Here is a 23080-nt window from a genome sequence, read left to right as displayed (position 1 = left end):
GGGCTGCCTCCCCCTTTCTCCTACTGCCCTGCCTCCTGACCACCCGAGGTCCAGGGACAGGAAGCATTAAGGCCTCACGTAACAGGGCCCTCAAGGGCTCCACTCTGCCTTCTAGCCCCTTGGCACTGTGGTCAAGCCACAGTCACGTGAATGACTCTGAGCCCTCCCCGCACGGCAGCCAGGCTGGGAGCCCTGACCTCCCTGGGCTGACTGTCCTGCTTCCCTCTCTCAACAGTTTCAACCGTCTGGATCTCCCACCGTACAAGAGCTATGAACAGCTGCGAGAGAAGCTGCTGTACGCCATCGAGGAGACTGAGGGCTTTGGACAGGAGTAACTGAGGCTGCCCCTTCCCACACCCCCCGGCGCACATGTAGTCATGAGTTCTTCCTGCCGGGGAGGCCGGTGGCCACAGAGCTCCCGGGAGGCTCCCCCCACCGCCCCAGGTGGCAGCCGTGCGTGGGACCACACTGTCCTCAGGCTGGTGGTAGCAGAGCCTGACCTCAGGAGGCCTGTCTGCCTCCCCCCACCCCCCCACCGGTGGCAGTCTGGAATAAAGCCCCCATGTCACCTTTGGTCCCGTCACCCACTGCAGAGTCTGGAGGCCTGACCCTCGCAGTCAGCTCTTCCCCCTTCCGCCCTGAGACCAGACCAGCCGTAGGCAGCATGAGAATGTGAGGGGGCGCCCTGTGCCCAGGGCTGCTGCAGGAGGCCTGGTTCTCGTGTGCTAGTGAGGCAGCAGGGAGCCCGGCCACCCACTCGGGCTGGCTCTTCTGGGCCCAGAAGGCCCAGGGTCTTTGCCAGTCAAGGACGTTCTGTTTTTGATAGAACTTTTCCAGTGATCTGTATACGATGGAGGTCTGAGGGAGAGGACGTCTTCCCGCACCAGGAGAGAGCACTGGGTCTGGGCGGCCACTCCCTGTCCCAGGGGGATCCAGCCCCCGAGGCTGAGCGGCGAAGCCCATCTCTGCACTCAGTGCGGGACCCTTTGTCCTTTCCTGCAAATAAAGTGTTGTACCAGCTGCTAGGGTGGCAGCGGCTTGGAAACAACAAACCCCCTCAGACTTTCTTTGCCCTTTCACATCAACTCGAAGCATTCTGTGTGTAGGGTGACTTTGTGTTTTGATGTCGGTGTGCTGCTATCCCTTTGTGTCCAGGAGCTGGTATGCCAGGTGTCGCTGGGACCTTGAGGGATCTGGCACCAGTGGTCCAAGGACTTCCCCAACAGCTGCTCCTCTTAGGAACCCGCTTAGCAGTTCTGGGAGCTCAGGCGGGCCTTGCCCTGCAGCCCAGCCTCCCAGTGGCCCAGTCTCCAAGCCTTGACAGAGGGGAGGAGGGTCCCAGGTGTCACCCAACCTTTGATGGAGAACTCCCATTGCTAGATGTAGTTTCTAGGCAGCCCCAAGTGATGGAGCATGTGGGGGTGGGTGACCCTGTCACCCAGTGGCCCTTAAGGCTTCAGGCAGGTCCGTTAGTCTCCTGTTGAGAATTCAGTGTGTCCCAGCCACCCTAGGGCATGTCCATCCTGCCTGGAAGGGCGGCTTTATCTGGACACGGAAGGTGACGGTCTTGGAGACCAGCAGAACGGAGTTCCCACCAGCCTCCGACATGGGCATTCCGTGGCGTGCGGCGATCGGCAAGCAGAACATGCTCCTCTGGGATGCTGGAGGGGTTGCTCAAGCTCTCCAGTCTGGGCCCTCGGGCTCCAGCCCTGAGCACCGACGACAGACTAGCTTGAGCCTCCTAGGACCCTAGGCAGGCCCACTGACCTCTGTAGGGCAGTGTCACATCCCCAGATCCTGGTCCTTCCTTCCTTCCCCCCACTCCCCCCCACCCCCGGGCCACAGAGGGAGGGAGAGCCTGTGTCCACTGTGTTGCATTTGCTGATTTGAGTGGCTCAGCTCACTGGAGCTCAACCTTTTTTCTTTTCCTCGAGTCATTTGCTGTGCTTCCCTGCAATATTCCACACTACTGGGGGGTTGGGGTACCAGCTGCTGTGTGGGGTCTGGAAACCCGCGACTCATGGCTGTTCAGAGTGTGTTCATGTGTGTGTGTGCGTGTGTACATACATGTATGTAACCGAGGTGTCGTGTAGAATGTCCTTTGGTAGCTCTGGGTTGGTTGACAGATGGTTTTGTGATACTTAACCCCCTTGCCTTGGTATTGCCAGTTTCTCGTGCAATAAACAATCAGCAGCTGTGGGTGGTGTTGGCGTGGATGTCTGCAAAATCGCTGTCCTCAGATGAGAGGCCTCTGGGTGCCCCAAACCCTTCAGGCAGGCCCCCATTGGGGTGGAAGTTCCGTGACTTGCTGCTTTTAGGAATGTGTAACTGAGACAGTCATATTACTTCTGGCTGGCTGAGTCCCTGTGCAGGGATCTCTGGGGTGGCTCTTGGTCAGGGTTTCCTCACTGCACCCTTTGGACGCCAGGCCAGTCTTTCTATGTCTATGAACAGTTGTCGCTGCGGAGCCAGAATACGAACAGCTGTGGCTGCAGGTTGGGTGGGTTTTGGAAGCCAGCTCCTGGGGACAGTGTCTAGGCAGTCGTTCATTGGAGAAACATTTACTGAGTCCCATGATGATAGAGGGATGCTATGATCTCAAGCTAAATCATCACATAAGGTCTTGCCACCCACTTTTTTTGAACACTTAAGGATTCAGATGGGATGGATCACCATGCTATGGTGTCTTGATGCACAGGACATGGAAATGACGTTTGCCAAGCCTTGTCCTGATTGTGCCTCTTCTCAGGGGAAGGCAGAGATGTTCAGAGTGGTTCCTCCCTGGAGTTTATTAGATAAATTCACGGCCCCACTTCAAAGCTGTTTTTTTGTTTTTGTTTTTGTTTTTTTACTTGACAGAGCAATGCTGTGCTTTGAGAAAATTATTGAAAAAAGTCTACACATTAGGCAGACATACTGTAATAAATTCAGAAAAGACGTGCTGAAATGGAAACTGTTCTTCTAGACTTATCCAGAAATCGCTGCTGTTAAGTTTGCTGCGGCCCTTCCATTCTATTTAGTGTGCGCTTGCAAATCATATATACATAGAATTTTTAAATACACCAAAAATGGAGCTTTGCACAGTGGCAGCATCGTAGCCAATGAGGTTTATCTGAGGCGTGATTATTGCTAATACACCAAAAATAGGATCTTATACTGAGCAACTCACTTGTCTCATTCAACAAAATTTTCGGGAAACCTTTCCATCTTCCTCAACATAGGTCTGAATGATTCTTTAATGACTGTGATATTACGAAGTATGGTTCCTGTAATACACCCATCTCCTACCCCAAGGGGTATTACAGTTGTGTCCAGCAGTTTGCTCTTGGCTGTGAAGCTTCAGCTTGTGCACCAGTGCTGCCCTCCCAGGAGGGGGCAGTCCTGAAAGTACAGTTGTTGATGATCTGCCTTTACTTTAACTTAAAAATTTTAAAAAGTCTTAAAATTCAAAGATAGAGTGAAAGATACAGTGAAGGCTGCTTACTCTTATTCCTCGGCCACTCTGATCACCTGCTAGAAGCCAGTTTGCTGGTTTCTTTTGTACCCTTCCAGTTTGAACTTTAAAACCCCCAACAGTCTACCCCACGGCCCTCAGAGAGGCTCCTGTTTTACTAGCCGCAGCAATGGGCAGATGGGCAGAATCCCTTGCCATCCCACTCTGAACCGCATCTGAGCTGTACTGCACCCGGCTGTCCCTCTGGCTCTCCATCTGCATTCCCTCCTTTTTCTTCAGGCAGCTGTCTTTTCACTTCTATACAATCAAGTTTTTTTTTAACATTGTATTGTGTAATTATAATGAAATCATCTGTACTTTTTCTAAAGGTTTATTCAAAAAGCGGCAAACAACAAAACCCATCTCTATTACTATGACTATATAAATATTGTTTGCTCCATAACTAAATAACATAATACAACTGTTTCTTCCCCATACAGTCTTTTACCCTCAGAGGTTCTAATTACCTCTCTTTGCTTTTATTATATCTTCAATTTCTTTTTCTTATTGTGAAGTGTTTCAAGTAGGAATAGGCAGGCAGAGAGGCCCACCTACCCCAACTCGATGTCATAAGTTCTGGATATAATTAGGCAAAGCTATAGAAGATGATTTTGGAAGGAAAGATCTGATATGACTTCCTTTGTCATTCAAGATCTCCAATGGATCTCCCAGGTGTCATTAAGACTTTACATAAGGTGGGACCTCACTGGATCTAGAGTCTCAGTGCTTGCTATCCCACTGCACAAGGGCAAAGAGAAGATAAGAGGATGCAGTGATTGGGCAAAGATATTGGGGCTCATATCACTCTTCCAGAAAAACCCTGAAGACCTGTGTCTCTGTCTAGAGGTATGCTTACAGAGAGCAAGCTCTCTTGGTTCTTGAGCCAAACTCGGCATCAGCAAGAAAATTGAGTAAGTGCCCGGAGTTATTATCACCCCAGCTTGTTTCCCTTTGGTCTGCCTTGTGAATCTAGGATTTTAATATCCTTTTACTTATCCAGTCCCCCTGATTCTGAGGTTGATTGAAGTGCCACGGTCTAGTTCACTTTTTTGCAGTCCATGTTTATGAGTCAAGCATCAGGAGAGTCAGATCAGGGCAGGTGACTTCTTTGGCGCACTTTTCTCCATACCATTTGAACGTCACGGATTCGGGGTCTAGCTCTGATTCAGCTGGTTCTAGTGACTGTAATCCTTACTTTCTTATTGATGCTTGTCACAGTTTTGGCCTCTTCAGCTTGACTCTTGTCACTCTTTTGGATGTTTTTGATGGTCTATGTGATATTCTACTCCCAACTTCAGTTCTATGGCTCCAAACACAGAATCACCTATTCTGTATTCTTTTTGTAGTAGTGTTAGAAACCAAACGGAGTCCCATTAAGATGGCACAGCAAATTCATGACTTGGCCAACCTCTCTGTTCCAAACATATAATAAAGACACATAAAATATAAAAAAAGAAAAAAAATAAAAAGAGAAAGCCAAAAGGCTTTTTCAAAAACAAGATAAAGATTTCCAAGGGCCAGAAATAGAACAAAATGCAAAACACTGAACAAGACTGCAAGTGTGCCTCCGCACTCAGGTCTGGCCGTGGTAGCTGGGACTTCAGCTGCTGGGGGGGGTGGTGGTGGTGATGGTCAGTGGGTCTGAATAAGCTCTAGTATGGACACGCACTGGGCAGCAGCCCACTGCTCCCTCCCATTTCATAAAAAGCAGGCCGACCAGCAAACTGCAACAAAGCCAAACTGCTTCTGCTGTGCACCTGGCTATGGCTTTGATTCCTAGGTCATCCCAGGCCAGGGCCCAAACTGCCACTCAAAAGATAAGGCTGTAGAATGGATCCCCAGCAGGACAGGAGGAGACAGCTGCAACACCATTAGGAAAGAGCACACACACAGTGAGAAAACAACTCTTTTCCTAATCTTTGTGGCTGTCCATATTTCAGAAGGCACTCCTGGGTGGTCTCTTTCCTGTTGGTCTTTGCTGTAAGGGGACTAGATGGCAGGTGGACCTTTTCACGGAGGCCATAAATGTCATTGCTCAAGTGTCTTTTCTCTGGGGTGATCATTTCCTCCAGAGAGGAATGCTCTGTTCCCCACCTGAGGGCAAGGATATACCTGAGCCATGGTACACCTGCCTGTAGGTTCCCTGGGGATCAGGAGAAGGAAGGATCCTAGGTTCCCAGAGCCCTGGCCCCTGACTTGACCTTTTCTGGCTCTCTGGCACCTCCCCTCAGCCTGGTCTCCTGCAGCTGGCAGAGGGGAGATAGCCAGGCTCTGTGGCTGGGGGTAGGGACCTGGGTGTCCCACCGTTCCATATAGACACTGCTTTTAACTACCTCTGTTGTGCTCTTCCTGTCCTCCTGCAGCGCCCAAGTGTGGAGTCTCTTTGGGGACTTTGCATGTCTCTGCATCTCCCTCTGCAGTGCTTTAGGTTAAAACTTCTGCTTAGCTAGAAGTTTTAGTTCTCCACCTGCTTTCCACTTTTTTAACACTTTGTTGAACATCCTTGCCCAATCACTGAATCCTCTTATCTTCTCTTTGCCCTTGTGCAGAAAGACTTTTATAAAGCTTTCTTCACTGTCATTTTGAGGCTGGAGGATGCTAAGAGATGGTAAACCTGCCATCTCAATTAACTTCCTTTCCCTTGATAGACCTGCCAGGGTGGGCAGAGGAGGGGGTAGCTTGCAGCTGGCAATCTGCACGGGGGTCCCAAAGGGGACTTGACTGTCATCTAATCTGTCCCTGTTTACCTCTCTGGCACTAATTCCAACCTCTCTCAGGTCCCAGTCTTTCCTGGCTCACTAGATCTCCTTGGCTAAACCCCTTCCACACTGATCTTGGCTGGAGACCCTGCTGCAGGCACCTTCTGCTTTCCTTCTAGAAATTTGTTGAATTCTCTTTTCTACCTCAGGTGCTCTCTCTGTCAAATTGGGCCTTAATGACCAGGGAAAAATGGGAAACCTTTTACATTCATTTGCTATCATTTTAATGGAGTCTTGGTAGGAGGCAATGATAAGTACATGTCAATTACAATGGGATTTTTGCTATTTGGCCACAGTTAAACCCATTATGCCTTACCTCTCTAAGAGCACTGATTTGGTTCCTAATGCTTGGGGTTTGCTTTGTTTTGTTTTGCTATCTCCAAAGCCAAGAAGATAGTCCTGTTTATAAACAGGACAAATGTTTTATTTCTGCATTTTCTATGAACATTATCTTCATTTTAAGACAATTAAGTGCTGAAATTTAAAAAATAAACCCCCTGTAGCTTGTTGCAGATTACTCTGGTGATTCTTATTCCTATCAGTGGAAGGAAGATTTCTTCTTTTTTAAAAAAAATTTATTAAAGAGAGAGTGAGAGAGTGAGCTCCAAGTACACATGAACAGGGGGAGGGGCAGAGGGAGAGGGAGAAGCAGGCTCCCCCCCCCCCCAGCAGGGAGCCTGACATGGGGCTCCATGTGGGGCTTAAAGTGGGGGTTGATCCCAGGATCCTGGGATCATGACCTGAGCAGAAGGCTGACACTTAAGTGACTGAGCCACTCAAGCACCCCCAGGAAGACAGACTTCTTAGGGGTCCCCCTTAGGACCTCTTCCTGGTATTCACACCCTAGTGGGTTAATCCCCTCTCCTTGAGTGGTACTGGGCTAGTGATTTGCTTTTTGCCAGTAGATCAAGGCCAAGGTTTTGGGTGTCACTTCCGTGATTGAATTACAAAGGATTTGACCTCCTCCTTGCTAGCTGACTCTCCATTGCCCTCTCCACTTGTGCACTTTGATGAACTTTCGAGTTGGAGAGACCCATGGGGCAAGGGACTGAGGCCCTCAGTCTAACAGCCCACGAGGAATTAAATCCTGCCAACGACCATATGTGCTTAGAACCTTAAGATGACTGCAGCCCAAGTGACACCATGATTGCAGCCTGAGAGCGTCCCAGAACAGAGAACCCAGCCAAGCTGTGCTAGGGCTCCTGATCCGCAGAAACTGAGATCATAATGTGTGTTGTTTCAGCTACTAAATTCTGTGACAATTTGTTACACAGCAATAGATAACTAATACACCCTCCTCGGTCAGATTCAATGTCCTTGGATTAGCATCTCTTCCGTGTTCTGGGCTCTGAATGTGGCCATGATTCTCAGTAAATCAAAGAGCCAGAGCATGAAGATTATGTGTAGATCAAAAATCTCACACTAACCAGGAACATAGGCAGAAAGGTACCAGTATTGCTCTTCTTCCTTTATGAGAAGAAAGCAAATCCTGTGAAGGCGGAATCATTTCAGTCCCTGCCCCCAGTCCACAGCCTGACATCACTTGCCCAGCAGCACCAATGGTCTCAGAGGCCTTGGGTCTGGCCCAGCCTGTGACTGTGGCACTCTGCCTTGGGATGCCATTAGTGCTGATCTGGGCCTCCAGCCAAACCCACTTGGCAAGAGTCATGTCCAATCTCTCCAGGACAATTTGGGGTCTGTTTCCTCTGTAATTACAGGGCGAGCAGCAAGATAGGTGGTACCATTACAGCAGTGTACTAGCATGAAGGATGCCCTCTGCAGCTCCAGGACTCCCGCTGAGAATGGCTCAAGTGGCACATCTTCCTCCTCTATAGGGTTCTCCACGTGAGCATCTGGGTGGATGTGAAAGCATTGTTTCTTCTGTGAGGGAGTTCATTTCACCCTTGATCATTTGGATTTTATAGTCATGGTCGCTTGCTAACTCCTTGTCATTGCTTCATAATGGCTAAAGTATAGGGTGTATGGGGTGGGGAGAAGCAGCTCATGCATTAAACTTGGACTCTTATCCTGTCCCTGCTCTCCAACAGGGCACACACCCCTGGTGCATCAGCTGTCTGCCTTGGGGTCTGGGAAGCCCCTCAATAAGTACTTCCCCCCCCCAGCTTTATTGAGATATAATTGACACAGAGTATTGTGTAAGTTTAAGGTATACAAGATGATGATTTGATAGACGTATATATTGCAAATTGGTTATCACAATAAGGTTAGTTAACACATCCATCACCTCATTTAATTACCATTTTGTTTTCATTGTTGAGGACACTTAAGGCTGTGTTGTGGTAGGGCATTTAAGATCCACTCTCTTAGCAACTTTCAAGTATACAATACGGTATTATTAAATGTAGTCACCAGGCTGTACCCTGGATAAATATGACAGAGAATAGTGTGGGGAAGTGGGAGCAAGAGTCTACTTTAGATAGGACCTTAGGGAAAGCATCTCAAAACAGGCGTTTCAGCCTGGACACCTGAAAGCTGGGGAGGAGCCAGTCAAGCAAAGAGCCACGTCCGGGGTCGGGCCTGTCAGGTACAGTAGCCTGATTGGGAGACTGGCATGTTCTAAAAGTGGGTAGAAGTCTGGTGTGGCTAAATACTGATGGAGGAGAATAAGCAGGAACAGTGTGAATGAGGTTGGCAGATCAGGGTGGATCTCACCATGTGTGGAGCCTGATGCAGGGCCTGATCTCACAACCCTGAGATTATGACCTGAGCCAAAATCAAGTGTCAGACGCTCAACTGACTGAGCCACCCAGGTGCCCCAGTATTGTTTTGAATTTTAAAAGGGTAGGAAAGAATGAGATTGAAAGGGAAATATCATATATGGAATTTAAAATGCATATTTACAAAATTAGACTGCATGTTCTTCCACAATCCATCCCATATATAAGGACATTTACTCAAAAAAAAAAAAAAAAAAAAAAAAAAAAAGGACATTTACTCAACACATATAAGCCTCTATCACTTGTTCACTTGTGTATATGTCTGTGTGAGGGGGGGCTGGAACTATAGTGGAAATCAGGATGAAGGTAAAAATAGTTCAAGTGAGAGGGGCCTTAAAAGATGATGATAGCTATGAGCTGAGGAGTAAGATTCATGCAACCCTCTCCAGCCCAAATTCACCGTCTAGCCAAGCTAACTCTGGCATGAGGATAGAATATGGAAAAGGAAGATGAGAAAGTATGCAGAAATTGCAGGTAGGCAAACTTAGCAGCAGAAAAGGTAGATGAAGGTCTGGACCGCGCGGGGAAATACAAAGGGCAGCCATCAGGTGGTTGGTAGGCCCAGCAGGTGGCTGAAAGCAGAGGCTGAAGGTGAGCAGGACCAGTAGGACTTCTGAGCTCTGGGCGAGTGGGTGACTAGCCAGGATATGGACTAAGGAGGAACAAGTTTTGGAATTAGAAGCATCATATGGGTTGAGACTTTTTAAAAATATGTAACTGATAGGTCAAGTAGGATGAAGCTTCAGAGAAAACTAGAGCAAAAGGGGCCCATGAGGGTCCAAGAGAAGCAGGATGAGTGCAGGGAGAAAAGCCTCCAGAGATCAGGTCAAGTGAGGTCAAGTGAGGTCAGGCTGACAGGGGCCAACTGGTTGGGTCAAGTGGAAGCTATTGGTGACTTTAGTGCAGGCTAAAGTGGCACGGTGGGGACAAAAGCTGGACTGTGTAAGATTTGAAAAATGCTCAGAAGATAAGGGAGCAGAGATGGCTATTTGCTGAATGAAGTTAACCAGGATGGAGGGGTGTGTGTATGTGGAGATGGGAGAGAACTGAGTGTTTATATCCTGAGGGGTAAAAGGTAGGGATAAAGACAGGGTTGAAAATAAGAAAGGAAGGGATAAGAGATGAAGTAAAGACGTTAGCTGGTTACTTTGGTTAAACGAGTAGGTAATTATGTTGTTAGTGATCAGATGTTAGCTGTACCATATAGATAGAAGTTGACATAGGTCCTAAGCTGTGAAGGAAAACACTTTGTGGAGTGTAATAGACGTGTGTGTATGAGAAGTCTTGAGCTGGGAAAGGACTTTTTTTTTTATTTTATTTATTTACTTAGGGAAAAAGAGAACCCAGAGAGGGGCAGAGGGAGAGAATCCTCAAGCAGACTCCTCACTGTGCAGGTAGCCCCACGTGGGGCTTGATCCCAGGACCCTGAGATCATGACCTGAGCTGAAGCAGATGCTTAACTAATGGAGCCACCCAGGTGCCCCAGAGCTGAGAAAGGACTTCTTAAACATGATCCCTGGGGTGCTGACAATAGGCAAGAAATGGATAGATTTGTCTGTATTAAAGGTTCTCCCACTTCCACATGTACAGAAACCACCGGAGGGCATCTTAAAAACAGATTCCTAGAGTCTAATGCAGTAGGTAAGTTGTTTAAATTTTTATTGAAGTAAATTATATCTAAAAAGGTCATACTCGGGATCCCTGGGTGGCTCAGCGGTTTAGCGCCTGCCTTTGGCCCAGGGCGCGATCCTGGAGTCCCGGGATCGAGTTCCGCATTGGGCTCCCGGCATGGAGCCTGCTTCTCCCTCTGCCTCTCTCTGTCTATCATAAATAAATTTAAAAATCTTAAAAAAATTTAAAAAGGTCATACTCAAAATACATCATATCCGAGTTACTACATTTTACTATCATGTGTGTTCTTGAAGTTATTTTTGTCTATTCTATCCGTATTTAGGTAATACTCTGTAATGCCGTGCTGCTGTGCATCTTGAGATCTTCCCAACAAATGCCAGGATCTTGCAATCAAGCCATGGTGGGAGTATTTACACCAGGGAAATTGGCCAAGGCTACACATTAAAAAACCCTGCTGTTCCCCCCCCCCCCCACCCCCTTTTTGGAGAACTAGTTGTTTCACTCTTACCAGCACACCACTGAATATGGTCTTTAAAGAAATCAGGTGTGGTATCAGCAGTGAGGAAAATCAAAGCATAAGCGATCTGCCGAGCTGAGAAAACTGTATTCATTGCCCACACAGTAGGGTGGGTGGAGAAGAGCAGAGGTGGAGGTGTGGCAAACTGACCCCATCTTTTTGCACTCATGCACTCTCCAGATTCTTTCAAAATCTTGTCTGGATGGTTGCAGCCCAAAGCAGAAATGAGGGTAAGCAACTCTGGGCCAGGTTCCCAGTCCTGTCCTGACCTGGCCACCAAGGCAGCTCTGGCCGGGAGACGAGGCTAGTCAATGGCGCCCTCTAGTGTCGAAGAATAGACTGGCTCCAAAGAGGAGTGCGGAGAAAGCGGTTTCTCTGGGTTTAGACCCTGGAAACATGAACTTCCCTGATCTCCTCTTCCTTTCTTTTCCTCTATATTCTTTCCCCACTTCCATTTCCCTGCTCTTTGAGTCACTTCCTACCTACTCCCCCAACAAGAATATTATTTTTTGATAGATCTGAATTCTGTGTAGCTCCCAGGCTACCATTGATAATACGGAGTTGAATAGCATAAAGTACTTATGCAATATATATGCAAATCAGTACTTGCCTATATTACGTATAATAACTTGGAATGAATTGGTTTAGGAAAGCTGTAAAAAATCTGCTCTTGTGTGTCACATAAGTCAAATGTTTCCTTGCCTTTGAAGCATACCCCAGATCCTCCCCATTTCTGGGAACAGGGGCAGATGAAGTAGTTTTCTTAGTGTGTTGTAGTTTAACAAACAACCCTAATTTCACTCTTTTATGAAGGCCTGCATTCAGTCTTTTGTTTGAAGTGAGAAAAACTGTATATGGCTGAGTTCTCATAGCTGCAGGGTCTTCCAGAAATTGGATTGCCATCCCAAGGTTGCTGTTTCCTGCTGGAAAAGATTTACTCTGCATCTAGCATATTGGAGAAGTAATATGGTAGCTCCTTAAGAGTTACTTCTCTTTTGTCTCTTTAGTGATTGGAGGGCTGAGCATAATTAAAGAACATTTAATTAGCTGGCCCAAAGTTGTTCCACTTTGATAATTCCCATCTTTTTTAAAAAAGATTTTATTATTTATTCATGAGAGACAGACAGAGAGAGAGAGAGTCAGAGGGAGAGGGAGAAGCAGGCTCCATGCAGGGAGCCTAATGTGGGACTCAATCCCAGGACCCCAGGATCACGACCTGAACCGAAGGCAGATGCTCAACCAACTGAGCCACCCTGGTGCTCCTGATAATTTCCATCTTTACATTAAGGATAACTAACTTAAAAGTTCATTGTTATTTCTGATGCTAGTTTTCTCACAAAATTAGTAAGGCACAAATACCATCCTCTGTAACGTGTGTAGGAGAGCAGCCTGACTCTAACAAGGTGGTCTGAAGTGTTGGAAGTGACGGTAATGTTACAGCTACAGATACAGGATCCAGGCTTTGGAGCAGACTTTTTCCAGGACCTGTTTTTTTATTTATTTATTTATTTTTAAAGATTTATATATTTACGAGAGAGAGAGAGAGAGACAGAGAGAGGCACAGGGAGAAGCAGGCTCCATGCAGGGAGCCTAATGTGGGACTCGATCCCGGATCTCAGGATCACAACCTGAGCTGAAGGCAGACACTCAACCACTGAGCCACCCAGGCATCCCTTTTTTAGTGTTTTCAAAACAACACACATAGTTTAGAAATCTCATCTTGAGACTGCCAGGGTATACAAACACAAGGCTTTATTTCAAGTGAGGGTCATGGGTTTTGCAGTGAACTCAGATGCTATTTGTATAAGCAAGACTTCATTAACAACTTTATGAAGGTCGCTCTTATAGAGGGTATAAATTTTGCCTTAGAAATAAGCCTAAGCTACAGGCTACAAAGTGTTTTTCTAAGAAATCGAGGATCCTGTTAGAAAAGTAGAATTCAGTGTGGGGCATTCGGCTGGCTCAGTTGGTAGAGCATGACTCTTGATCTCAGGGCTGTGAGTTCGAGTCCCATGTTGGGGGATTAGTTAAAAAAAAAAAAAGGTAGAAGTCAATTCTGCCCATTTGTGCCTGAACTATTACATATAACAAGACCTGGGTATTCCCATGGTCTTAGATGCTTAACAAACTTTGCATTTTATGAAGTGGTGTTAAACTTAAAAGTGTGTGGCATTGTTGTTACCAGACCCTGGAAAGTTTTGAGTGCAGATTATACTACTAAAAGTGGATCTAAATCTTGTGTGGTCTCTAATTGCCCCCTGACCCTTACATAAATGACGCACTCCTTGGGATGACATTTTCCTCATTCCCCTACTAGCCTCAGACACATCCTGGCTCTTTCCTGCCCATTTGCTGCAGAGTTAATGTTCCAGGTTACTTTTCTCACATCAGTATGCTTGAAATGTTATCAAATCTCAAAAGCTTCTTCAGCACTCCTGTGGTTTTAAATGTATCTCATGCTTTGACTGTTAACATTTCTTTTATTCAGTTAGCTGCAACAACCCTGGTTTTGACTGGAAATACAAGTAAAAGTTGGTTCTCCAGTTTTTCCATGACCATCCCATTTTATGTCCAAATCTTCATGGACCTTGAAGTAAGCCCTTATGTTGGCATGCTTCTATTAAGTAGAATAAAAGCTTATTTATACATCATACTGTCAAGTTTCCAATTTCCACTAATTAGCTCTTTGGAAAAAAAATTGACATTTCTGGTAAACTTTGAGACATTAGGACTTCAGTGGTTTCTGAGATTCAACTGACTTAGTTTTAGTGCCATTTTATATTCTTAAATTTTTGCACATTGATAATCCATTTGGTGCATTAGAGAACTCTTAGGTGCCATCTGCTCAAGAGAGGAAATTATCTGAGCAACTACTGTAGGTCAAATGACTAAGTATTTGTTTGTGCTGAGCCCTGAGCATTTATTTTGGGAAAACTGTTCCATCCTCGGAACTAACCTTGGGGTCTGTTGTACCTAGACCTACTGCATTGTGTCCTTTATGAAAACCTAGTCTAGAGATTTCACAGATGACAAACCTGAGGCACAAACCCAGGTCTTCTGGGCTCAGTTGAGAGCTCTTCTCACCATCAGGCTGTTCTTAAAGGAAAGAGTCAGTCTCTCTTCCACGAAAGATTCCAAGCCTAATTCTGTAAGGCAGCTTCAATGAAAAACTAAGTCTTGGCTGCTTCTGAAAACGACTGTCACTCCCAGAATCAAAAACGACTAGAACACAGGCTTAAAAACCAAGTCATTTAATTGTGTCTTGAAAGGTAAACAATAAATGGAGCTGGATCCTGAGCCCTGAGGGTGCCAGGGCTATGGGTACAGAGTTCAATGACTCAGAACTCAGGGCGTTCTAAGGCTTATGGAATTCATGCATTCCCTTTTGCGGTTTTGCAGATTGCCAATAACCAACCCCAAGAGTCTTGTGAGATTGGGAAAATTCAACTTCCAGTTATATAGGTAGAAGAGTGAAGAGGACCAATAATGTTTACATTCCCTTCACTCTTCTCGCAGGGCCTGCAGCCTGAGCTCTCATATCCCCCACCCCAGCAGCCTCAGTGGCCCTGAAGGTATGGTCTCAGGCCCTGTCCACTTGCTTCTCTGCCACAGCAAGAGGGACCTGGGCCAGAGTTCTCAGCGGTACAGCTTTTCAACAAGCACTTAAAATAAAAAGAACCCTCAAGTGGCACACTGAGTTCGTTTATAAGATTTTAATTTACAAATTAAAAAGCTACAGGTTTTATTTTTTCTCCTTTTTCTCTTCTTTCTTGCTGTCACCCTTTTCCTTCTCCTTCTCCTTCTCTTTGTCATCTTTTCTATCCTTTTTGCTCTCTTCTTTTTCCTGCCCTTCTTTCTTCTCTGCATCACGGTTGGCGATCTTGTTGTTGATGAGGTTGTGCAGGGCGACCACAGAACGGATCAGTGAAGCCAAGTACACCACTACCATCTGGTCATTGGTCTTCAGGTAAAAGGCCTTGACAAACTCCTGGAGGCTGACGTCCGGCAGCAGGTTGAAGACATCCTGTAGCTGGTAGATGATCTGATGGTTGATGGGCAGCTTGCCCGTGGCCACTTTCTCCAGGTAGCTCCTGATGTCCAGAAGCTTGGAGTTTAGTCCCTTCAAACCATGGACCTGGTTTGTAATCCTCTGTGAAAGAGTGCCCACCGTAGTGTCTTTGATGTCTCTGTGATCACCCACAAGAAGAAAGGTGGGAGAAAGCGTCAGCGTATTGGATTATCATCCAGGTTTGCAAAAAGCTAGGCAAACCTGCCGCTTTGTGGGGGAGGGACCAGTTTTCAGAAGAATGTTACTTCATCATTTTATAAACTGCCTTGGTTTTGTTTTTATTTGGAGGCATGTATTTCATCTTTCTCATCACAGGGTAGATTTCAAAAAAAGAGAACTAAAACGAAACCATTTTCATTTAAGGAAAAGCTATCTATTTCAATTTCCTTGCTCTTGAGAAGAGTGTCATTTCCCTACCTGCATCATACGGTGTGGTGAGAAGCGTACATCAATCAGGACTATCTTTCTGAATGGAAGGAATCTTACCTCAGAAAAACTGTGACCCTTTCAAACTAAGTCAGGGTTATGGTATCTTAAAAGCCCATCCTGACATGTAGCTTCTTTTCAGTGAAAATGGCATACACAGGACATGCACCTGCATTTCCTTCCCACACGCATTCCTGTCACCGGCCACACTGCCCATGGTCACAAATTCTAACTTAGGACGCTCCAGAAATGACCCAGGCCTGGCACCCAGATCTCTCCACTCCTGATAGAGCCTCTGGGGCCACTTATGGTCCTGATGCTATCTTAAGGCTCACCGTAACAAGTGCTCGACTCCAACTTCCTCGGCTTCCTCCGCTCCAATCTCACTGGTCACATGCTCAAATGTTTTTGAGGTTGGCGTTCCATCCTGGGAGAGGAGGCTCAATTATAGTTATTTACTTACAAACACGCTGGTACATGTTCCTTTAACAGCGTGGCTCCCGTGTTTTCAGTCGAATCACCTCATGGTGAATTACTAGGCTTCCTGTGTGCCAGCAGAAACGGGTAAGGTTTGCTTTGAAAGCTCAGCCTTCTAAATGGCCACTGCAGTGGCCCTGTTCAGTGTTTGAGGAAAATCCTGATAATCCCTTATGCCCACTGTGGGGATGGACACTTGAGGTCTCGATTAGGTTGATTTTTAAAGGATATACTTCTTTCTAGAATTGGCAGTACATAGAATACCTGTATGGGAGGCAAGCTCAAGTCAGATAATCTTTTAACCACCTACTGTCCTTTAGATCAAATGATGCCAGAGCACCAAAACAGTACAGTCAGAAAAACCAGTTTTCTGGTGGCCTGAATGAATCAAAGGGTCCATCCAAGGATACGGTTCACTATATCACCTAGTGACTTCTCGACGGGATTCAGGAGCAACTTTCCTCAGCTCTTGTGCTAGAAGAGGCTGCACATCTGTAATGTCTATAAGACGTCTGCAAGGCAGGACAGCACAGCAGTGAGGATAGACGCTGTAGCCAGACCGCCTGGGTTCCAAGCCTGGCTCTGCCATGTACAAGGGAGCTGTGAGACCTTGGTAAAGTCAGTTAACTTATACTAAGAGGTATGTATGTTAGCAGTTATTACTTTTCCAGGACAGTGTGAATCCTGCAAATATCATTTTCCTCTTGACGTTGTATGCTAGAATGGTCAGGTCCTCACGGCATGCCTTTTCAGGTGCTCATTTTCCCTTGGCTTCATCTTATATTGTGGCCTTCATGTCCCTTCTGTCCCATATTTAAAATCTTGCTTTATGTGTATGTGTGTGTGTGTGTGTGTGTGTGTGTGTACAGGAGCCTCGGATTCCTTCTTGAAAAAGGCAGGGTAAAATTAACATAAAAAACTGTATTAAACTGTATTAAAAGTCTTACTGTAACAAGGAAATAAATTTTGATCTAAGCTTCCTGGTGGCAAGGCAAAAAGAAACAGGTGGACAAAACTCTGTGCAAACAATATTTGCAGGAGTTAACATAAAAATTTTTTCCTGATTTAAAAACTGAATATAAGGATAAAGTCTACATATCTAAATCCAAAGACTTTCATTTTTATCTCTCTCAGACTTTTGACTTTGGAAATTCAAGACTGAGCTCAAGTGCAAAACTTTAAGGTCAGAACAAAACACACATCTATTTTCACATCAAATGCTACCCTAGAATCTGAAATTAGTTTTCCTGGAAACAGAGAAAAGCTAAATTCGGCACCTCTTCATGTCTACTCCCAAAGCACACAGCAGGTACTGGATGCTGTAGAGCTGAGTACTCAGGTGTCAAATCACACAGATGGGTCTTGCCATCTGGCTCCAGGCAGCTCTGACTCACTCTATTTGAAAACTTCTGTCTCAGCTATAGGAAAAGAAAAGTTTCAAGGAGAAAGGAATGCTGGCACAGGGGAGCTAAACAGTGGAAAGTGCATTAGATTAAGCTCACCAGGCTCTGCATTTACTTTGCTATAAACATCTCTGGGCAATCATATGATGACTTTGAGTCTCGATTTCATGTGTAAAAGAGGATTTTAGATTTCTGTGGTCCTCTTGATTTCTAAAATTTGAGGATTTAAAAACCCAAGGGGGGGGGGAACATAATATCAAACTGTTGACAAAAATCAGCAACCTACTCTTTGTTAGAGAGAGAAGATTTGTTGACTTAAAAACAACACAATATTCAAATTCTCCAGTAAGCAGCGGATCTAATCTTGTTGGCTCATAGCAAGAGGACTTACATCATGGACTTCTTCCACTGAAATATATGCTTCTGTGGGCAGTCCCAGGTCCTTTGGCTTCACATCAATGATGACCAGTACCTGGGAGAAAAACACACCTTACCACACCACCTCATACCAAGCACAGAAGGGAAAATCACAGCTGTGTTTCTGATCATGATTACTGAAGCTATTTCATTCATTCAATTAGACAAGAGCTGGAATTTTCAGCAAAAATGAGTCTACATTTCATGTGATCCCACCATCTGCTCTGCTCTTCACCCCCATCCATTAACAAGCTGAGAGGGAGTATAGTGTGGTTATCAAGCATGAGGAAGTCAGAATCAAGACAACCAACGGTTTGATCCTGGCGCCAAAATGTATGAGACCTTACTAACAATTCTGAACCTCCATTTCCTTGTAAGGAGGAGAACGAACCCCATATAGCTATTGAGAGGATGAAGCACTTAGCAAACGTTTACTGCTATTTACTAAATATTTTGGGTCACCGTGTACTATACATAACACTACCAATTAACACAAGCAGTTTAGAGAAAAAGCAGTGAAATGATAAGCTACTCGAATCCTTCCTAGGATGCTTATATAAGCCAGTTGGATATCACTCAAGAGTTTTATTTTTATTATTATTATTTTTTAAAGATTATTTATTTATTTATTTGAGAGAGAGAGAGAGAGAGAGAGAGAGAGAGAGAAAGGCAGAGGGAGAAGCCAGCTCTATGCAGGGAGCACGACGTGGGACTCGATCCCGGGTCTCCAGGATCACACCCTGGGCCAAAGGCACATGATTAACTGCTGAGCCACTCAGGGATTCCCCTCACTCAAGAGTTTTAAAGATAAAGTATACTTACTGAGTTAGGGCAGTATCTTTTCATGAGTTCGTTAATGGCGATGTCATTCTTGTGTAGTTTAGGGCCTGTGTGGTACCACCCAACTATTCTTTCTCTGGCTGGAAGGAAAACATTAGTGAATTTGAACGGTTACATGAAGATCTATAGAATTCCCTCAAAAAGGGTGGTTAAGAACTCTAATCCTTATGTTCTCTACCTTTTTCAAAATTCTAGACATCTATTTTCAGCCCTGACATACTTGTGAAATCTAAAACTGAAAAACAAAATTCTCAGAAAATAAGCAGGGAAATCCAGAGATATCGGTATCTCAGACTAGTTTAGACTAGTCACACACGATACTAGAACATAATTCCAAGGCAACATATAAATGAATGTAAGTCTATGTCACAGAGATCGGAACTGTGACTGTTGTGGGAATAAACATTTCTAAAGCAATGAAATAAAATGAAAATAACACATGTGACAGAGATACATTTACCTTGATGGTACTTAAGCTTTAGAGGCAGGTGGATTTTGATAGTTCTTCACTTTTCTGCTACAGAGGGCCAGATCTAAAACCTAAGTAGGTCTAGCTGGCCTTAAATTGCTACTCTTGTTTGTCATTTATTCTATCTCATTCCTCTACTGCCACTGGTCTTAAGTGCAGCTAGGTCAAAGCCCTTGACATTAAACAAAGAGAAGGGAATACTGAGAAATGGAAAGACACCAGGGCATGTACCTGCGCATGCATGCACACACACAAATACACAAATAAATCAATGCCACAATGCCTTCTTAAAAAACAAAACATCAAGACATACCATTGACCTTCTTAAACATTCCATACATGTTTTCCAAATAATCATGGTCTAAAAACCAGACAGAATCATCTTTGTCATCTTCATCAAAAGGGACTAAAGAAAAAGAAAAATAAGATTCAGTTTAGGGTGCTAGATAGGAGACGCCATGCCACATCTGATCCACCTAAGCGGTTTGTACAGCATGGTATTAAAATTATCTTTGAGTTGCACTCATTAAAAACTGGGAGATTTCATATAAAAATCCAGACTTCCAGCTTCTCTTGAAATTGAAGATCTGGCAACAACTGGCTAGAGCCAGATGAAGTTTCCCCCTTTAAAATGGACACACGCCCGTCAGTTTGCTACCAGCCCCATCACTTCCTAATTATTTCCCTTTGACAAATAACATTACTGTTTGGTCCTTTCAGATTTTGGAGTTTGTGACCTCTAGTCTAGAGTTCACTCTAGGGCAATTATTTTGTTCTTTGTTTTACTTTAACCATAAAATACACGGACACATTTTTGTAAAGGTTCATGACACCGAGGAAAAGGTAATGGTCTCCATCTCCCCCTGCCAACCCGTAACTGGTTAATAGTTTAGTGCAGGGATTTATAAACGACATCAGAGCTGACTGGTTTTATAAACTTTTGCTAGAATACAGTTACCCTTTTGTCAACACATTGTCTATAGTAGTTTTGCTGCTACAATACAGGGCTGAGCACTTGTAATGGAGACCATATGGCCTGCAAATTTAAAATATTTACTCTTCAGTTTAGTGAGTAACTTTTAGCTTCCTTCCTATACTTCAGCAATTCTGACAGAGAATTTCTGGGTTGTAGTAAAAATGGAAATCACAAAAGTCTCTTTTATTAATTTTAAAGATAATTGACATTTTAAGCCAGGTGTAGAACAATGTAAGATTTGTCTTGTACCTGCAAAACTGTTGGATACGTCGAGTACCTTCTTTTGCCATGACCCCAAAAGCACACCGACAACGCGCTTCTGGTTTCCAACCTTGCCTATTCTGAAGGAGAAAGCAGAAAGTCAGTCTGATAGGCACACAGAGACATGGAGCCAACAATTAGACACTCAATACGAAATATCAATGGTACAGATACAACTCCACTTACCTGGGAACTAATCCCACTAAACCAATGTAATAGTGTCAGGTCAGTCCTTAATATTAAATTCTAATAAATACAATGGGTAACTCACCAACTTTGTACATCGGCAGTATTTACACTGTTGACTCCAAGAAACACATGCTTGGAAAAATGTCAAACTTTCTAGAACCTTAAAATGGAGAAAATGGACACCCCCCACCCCCCCGCAGGGCTTAAGAGTTTTAAAATGCTATTTGGTTGGTGTTTGCAAAGTATATTTAAGTTATGCTGCCACTTTTAACTTTTTCTTTTGCACTTTTCTCCTTCAAACTTTCCCCATCTTCTGTATCCTTAAATATCATCAGAGATAAAGATGCTAAAGCAGACGACGTTCATGGGCTGGCTTGCCAGGTGTTCTCTGGGGTATCTATTCCACGCAGACAAGCCCCACCACAAGTCCTACTTCTCTGAACCATCTAGGGGCTCAGAAAGTGGGTTCTGACGCCGAGGTAGGCGTGTACCCTCTGTGGTCTCCGAATGGCTTCACCAGGCAGGATCAGAAGTGAGCTGGTGACTGATCACACTGACAGGATGGCTGGAGGAGTGAGAAAGGGTTTGCTTTGGAATTTCTACCTACTTGTCAAACCTCCTCAGTGACTTCTGTCCTCAGGAGCTGCCAAGTGTTTCACTTACACAATCTCATTTCATGGACCGTCATGTAGAATTCTCCCCTAAGCACTAGCGGACGTGAGACACAGAGCACACTAGAACCCTACGTTCAAACGAAAGACACAGGCCACCGTGAAACGAACCTGAGTTCCTTAACAGTCACTGGTTTCACTGTAATGTTTTCCTAAACATCTGGTCTGGGAAATCTATAAATGCTCACTGAATTTGGGATTTGGGTCAGAGTGAAGGATTCTGTATCCCTGGTGGTTCTGATTTTTGGGGAAATCTTATACACCGAATTTCCACACTTCAAAGGAAACTTCCACACTCACGTGCTTTTCTTTTGGTCTACAAAAATCTGACTGGGTTTAAACAACAACAACAACAACAACAACAACAAAAACAATCCCTACATCTGGGCAGCCAGGGTGGCCCAGCACTTTAGTGCTGCCTTCGGCCCAGGGCGTGATCCTGGAGTCCTGGGATCAAGTCCCACATCGGCCTCCCTGCATGGGATGGGGCCTGCTTCTCCCTCTGCCTGTGTCTCTGCCTCTTTCTCTCTCTCTCTCATGAGTAAATAAATAAAAAATCTTAAAAAAAAAAAAACAAAACAAAACCCGACATGTGTTATTACGACACCGCAGCTAGCAGCGGGTGTCTGCACTCCGTCCCCTGGATAGAAGTGAGAGGGAGCCTGTCCCAGTGGCACGTCCAGTACCCTGTGGGAGGAAGGAGTGCCGGCGGGACAGTGGGAACGCACGCCTGTCCCGTAGGCTGAGGGCTCTACAAAGCTGGGGACCCCGAACCCCACGGAGTCCGGTTTTATTAGCTCTGGTTCAGTGAGTGGGTCGTCCAAGGCAAGCTGCAGGGGAACCGGCACTTCACGACCGACTTTACAGCAGACGCTCCCCAGCGGGTCTTTACACTTGCCAATCGGAGCAATTACCTTGTAAAAGTTATGAACACGTGTAACAGGTCCAGCGGGAAGAACGGCTCCAAGACAAGGGAAGGGAAGGCGCAAGAAACCCTCGCGGGACGTTCCAGCTTCTTCATTAATGCCCAAACCTACTAACGCTCTCATTTTTAAAAGGGGCTTGGCACCTAGTGTCGATTTCAGGTCACCATCAAAGGCGAGCGAGTCCTGCTCAGACGCCACGGCCCTGCCAAGGGAGCCCGTTCTGGGCGCCGAGGCCGGAAGGCCGGGGACAGCCTCCAGCGGCACGGAGGCGCCCACGAGGTGACGGGGGCACCGGGGCCAAACGGAGGCGCCCCCCGCGGCCCCGCCCTCCGCGCCCCTACAGCGGCGGCGCACCGACGTGGGCAAACGGCACGGCCAGTCCGGGCTGCGGGCTGCGGACTGCCGGCCGGGGCCGGGGCCGGGGCCGGGGCCGGGGCCGGGGCCGGGGCCGGGGCCGGGACGAGCCTGGGATTTAGGCTTCGCGACCCGTGAGTGGTCCCGGCCGCGGGCGAGTCGCTGCCCACCCCGGCCCAGCCTGCCCGTGACTCAGCAGCGGCGATCCCGGGAGGCCGCCCGCGCCCGCGCTCACCGGTTGAAGTGATCCACCACACTGAGCAGCACCAGGGGGTGAACGACCACCTTCTGCACCGCCAGCTCCGGCATCGCGACGCACCCCGCCCGCCAGGCCTCAGCCCTCGCGACCCGCACACTCCGGCAGCCGCCGCGGCTCTCGCGGACGCTCCAGGCCCGGCCCCGCCCCTTCCGGCCCGGCCGCCGCCGCGGGGCCTCCCCACTTCCGCTCCCAGAGTGCCGCGCG

The 23080-nt window shown here is 46.2% G+C and overlaps 2 protein-coding genes and 1 pseudogene across 6 annotated transcripts in view; 2 read left to right on the top strand and 1 right to left on the bottom strand.

Annotated features, from left to right (window-relative positions):
- Window positions 1-2200, top strand: part of WWP2 (WW domain containing E3 ubiquitin protein ligase 2) — a 145746-nt gene extending 143546 nt beyond the window's left edge. For 4 of the 5 annotated variants that reach the window (XM_025426689.3, XM_035717040.2, XM_049110748.1 and 1 more), the window contains 2 exons: window positions 236-295; window positions 827-2200. In XM_025426689.3, coding sequence (XP_025282474.1) covers window positions 236-295; window positions 827-1106 — 340 coding nt within the window. In that variant the 3' untranslated portion in view covers window positions 1107-2200. Of the gene's footprint in view, window positions 1-235 lie in introns of all 5 variants that reach the window. The other variant, XM_035717041.2, reaches the window with a different exon arrangement.
- An 872-nt stretch (window positions 2201-3072) lies between these two features.
- On the top strand, window positions 3073-3223 carry LOC112647647 (U4 spliceosomal RNA; annotated as a pseudogene).
- Window positions 3224-14374: 11151 nt separating this feature from the next.
- Window positions 14375-23055, bottom strand: PSMD7 (proteasome 26S subunit, non-ATPase 7). Its single transcript, XM_025426694.3, has 7 exons — window positions 22853-23055; window positions 20466-20557; window positions 19554-19646; window positions 18754-18851; window positions 17906-17986; window positions 15970-16061; window positions 14375-15326 (listed from the first exon to the last, which is right to left on the bottom strand). The coding sequence occupies exons 1-7, from the start codon at window positions 22924-22926 to the stop codon at window positions 14882-14884; spliced, it is 975 nt and encodes a 324-aa protein (XP_025282479.1). The 5' UTR covers window positions 22927-23055; the 3' UTR covers window positions 14375-14881.
- Between the last annotated feature and the right edge of the window lie 25 nt (window positions 23056-23080).

Source organism: Canis lupus, chromosome 5, assembly GCF_003254725.2.
Source record: "Canis lupus dingo isolate Sandy chromosome 5, ASM325472v2, whole genome shotgun sequence".
Classification (NCBI taxonomy): Eukaryota; Metazoa; Chordata; class Mammalia; order Carnivora; family Canidae; genus Canis; species Canis lupus.
Note: the sequence above shows the minus strand (reverse complement) of the source record. Positions and strands in the feature narration are given on the sequence as shown.

Bases quoted from the DNA above. Each gene is read 5' to 3' on its own strand.
- PSMD7 (XM_025426694.3), bottom strand. From the start codon at position 22,926: ATGCCGGAGCTGGCGGTGCAGAAGGTGGTCGTTCACCCCCTGGTGCTG. The intron at 16,062-17,905 runs GTAAGTCCTCTT...CTCCTCTCCCAG, and splicing joins CAGTGGAAGAAGTCCATGAT to GATGGAACGCCAACCTCAAA. The intron at 15,327-15,969 runs GTGAGCCTTAAG...GGGTGATCACAG, and splicing joins GGAGTCGAGCACTTGTTACG to AGACATCAAAGACACTACGG.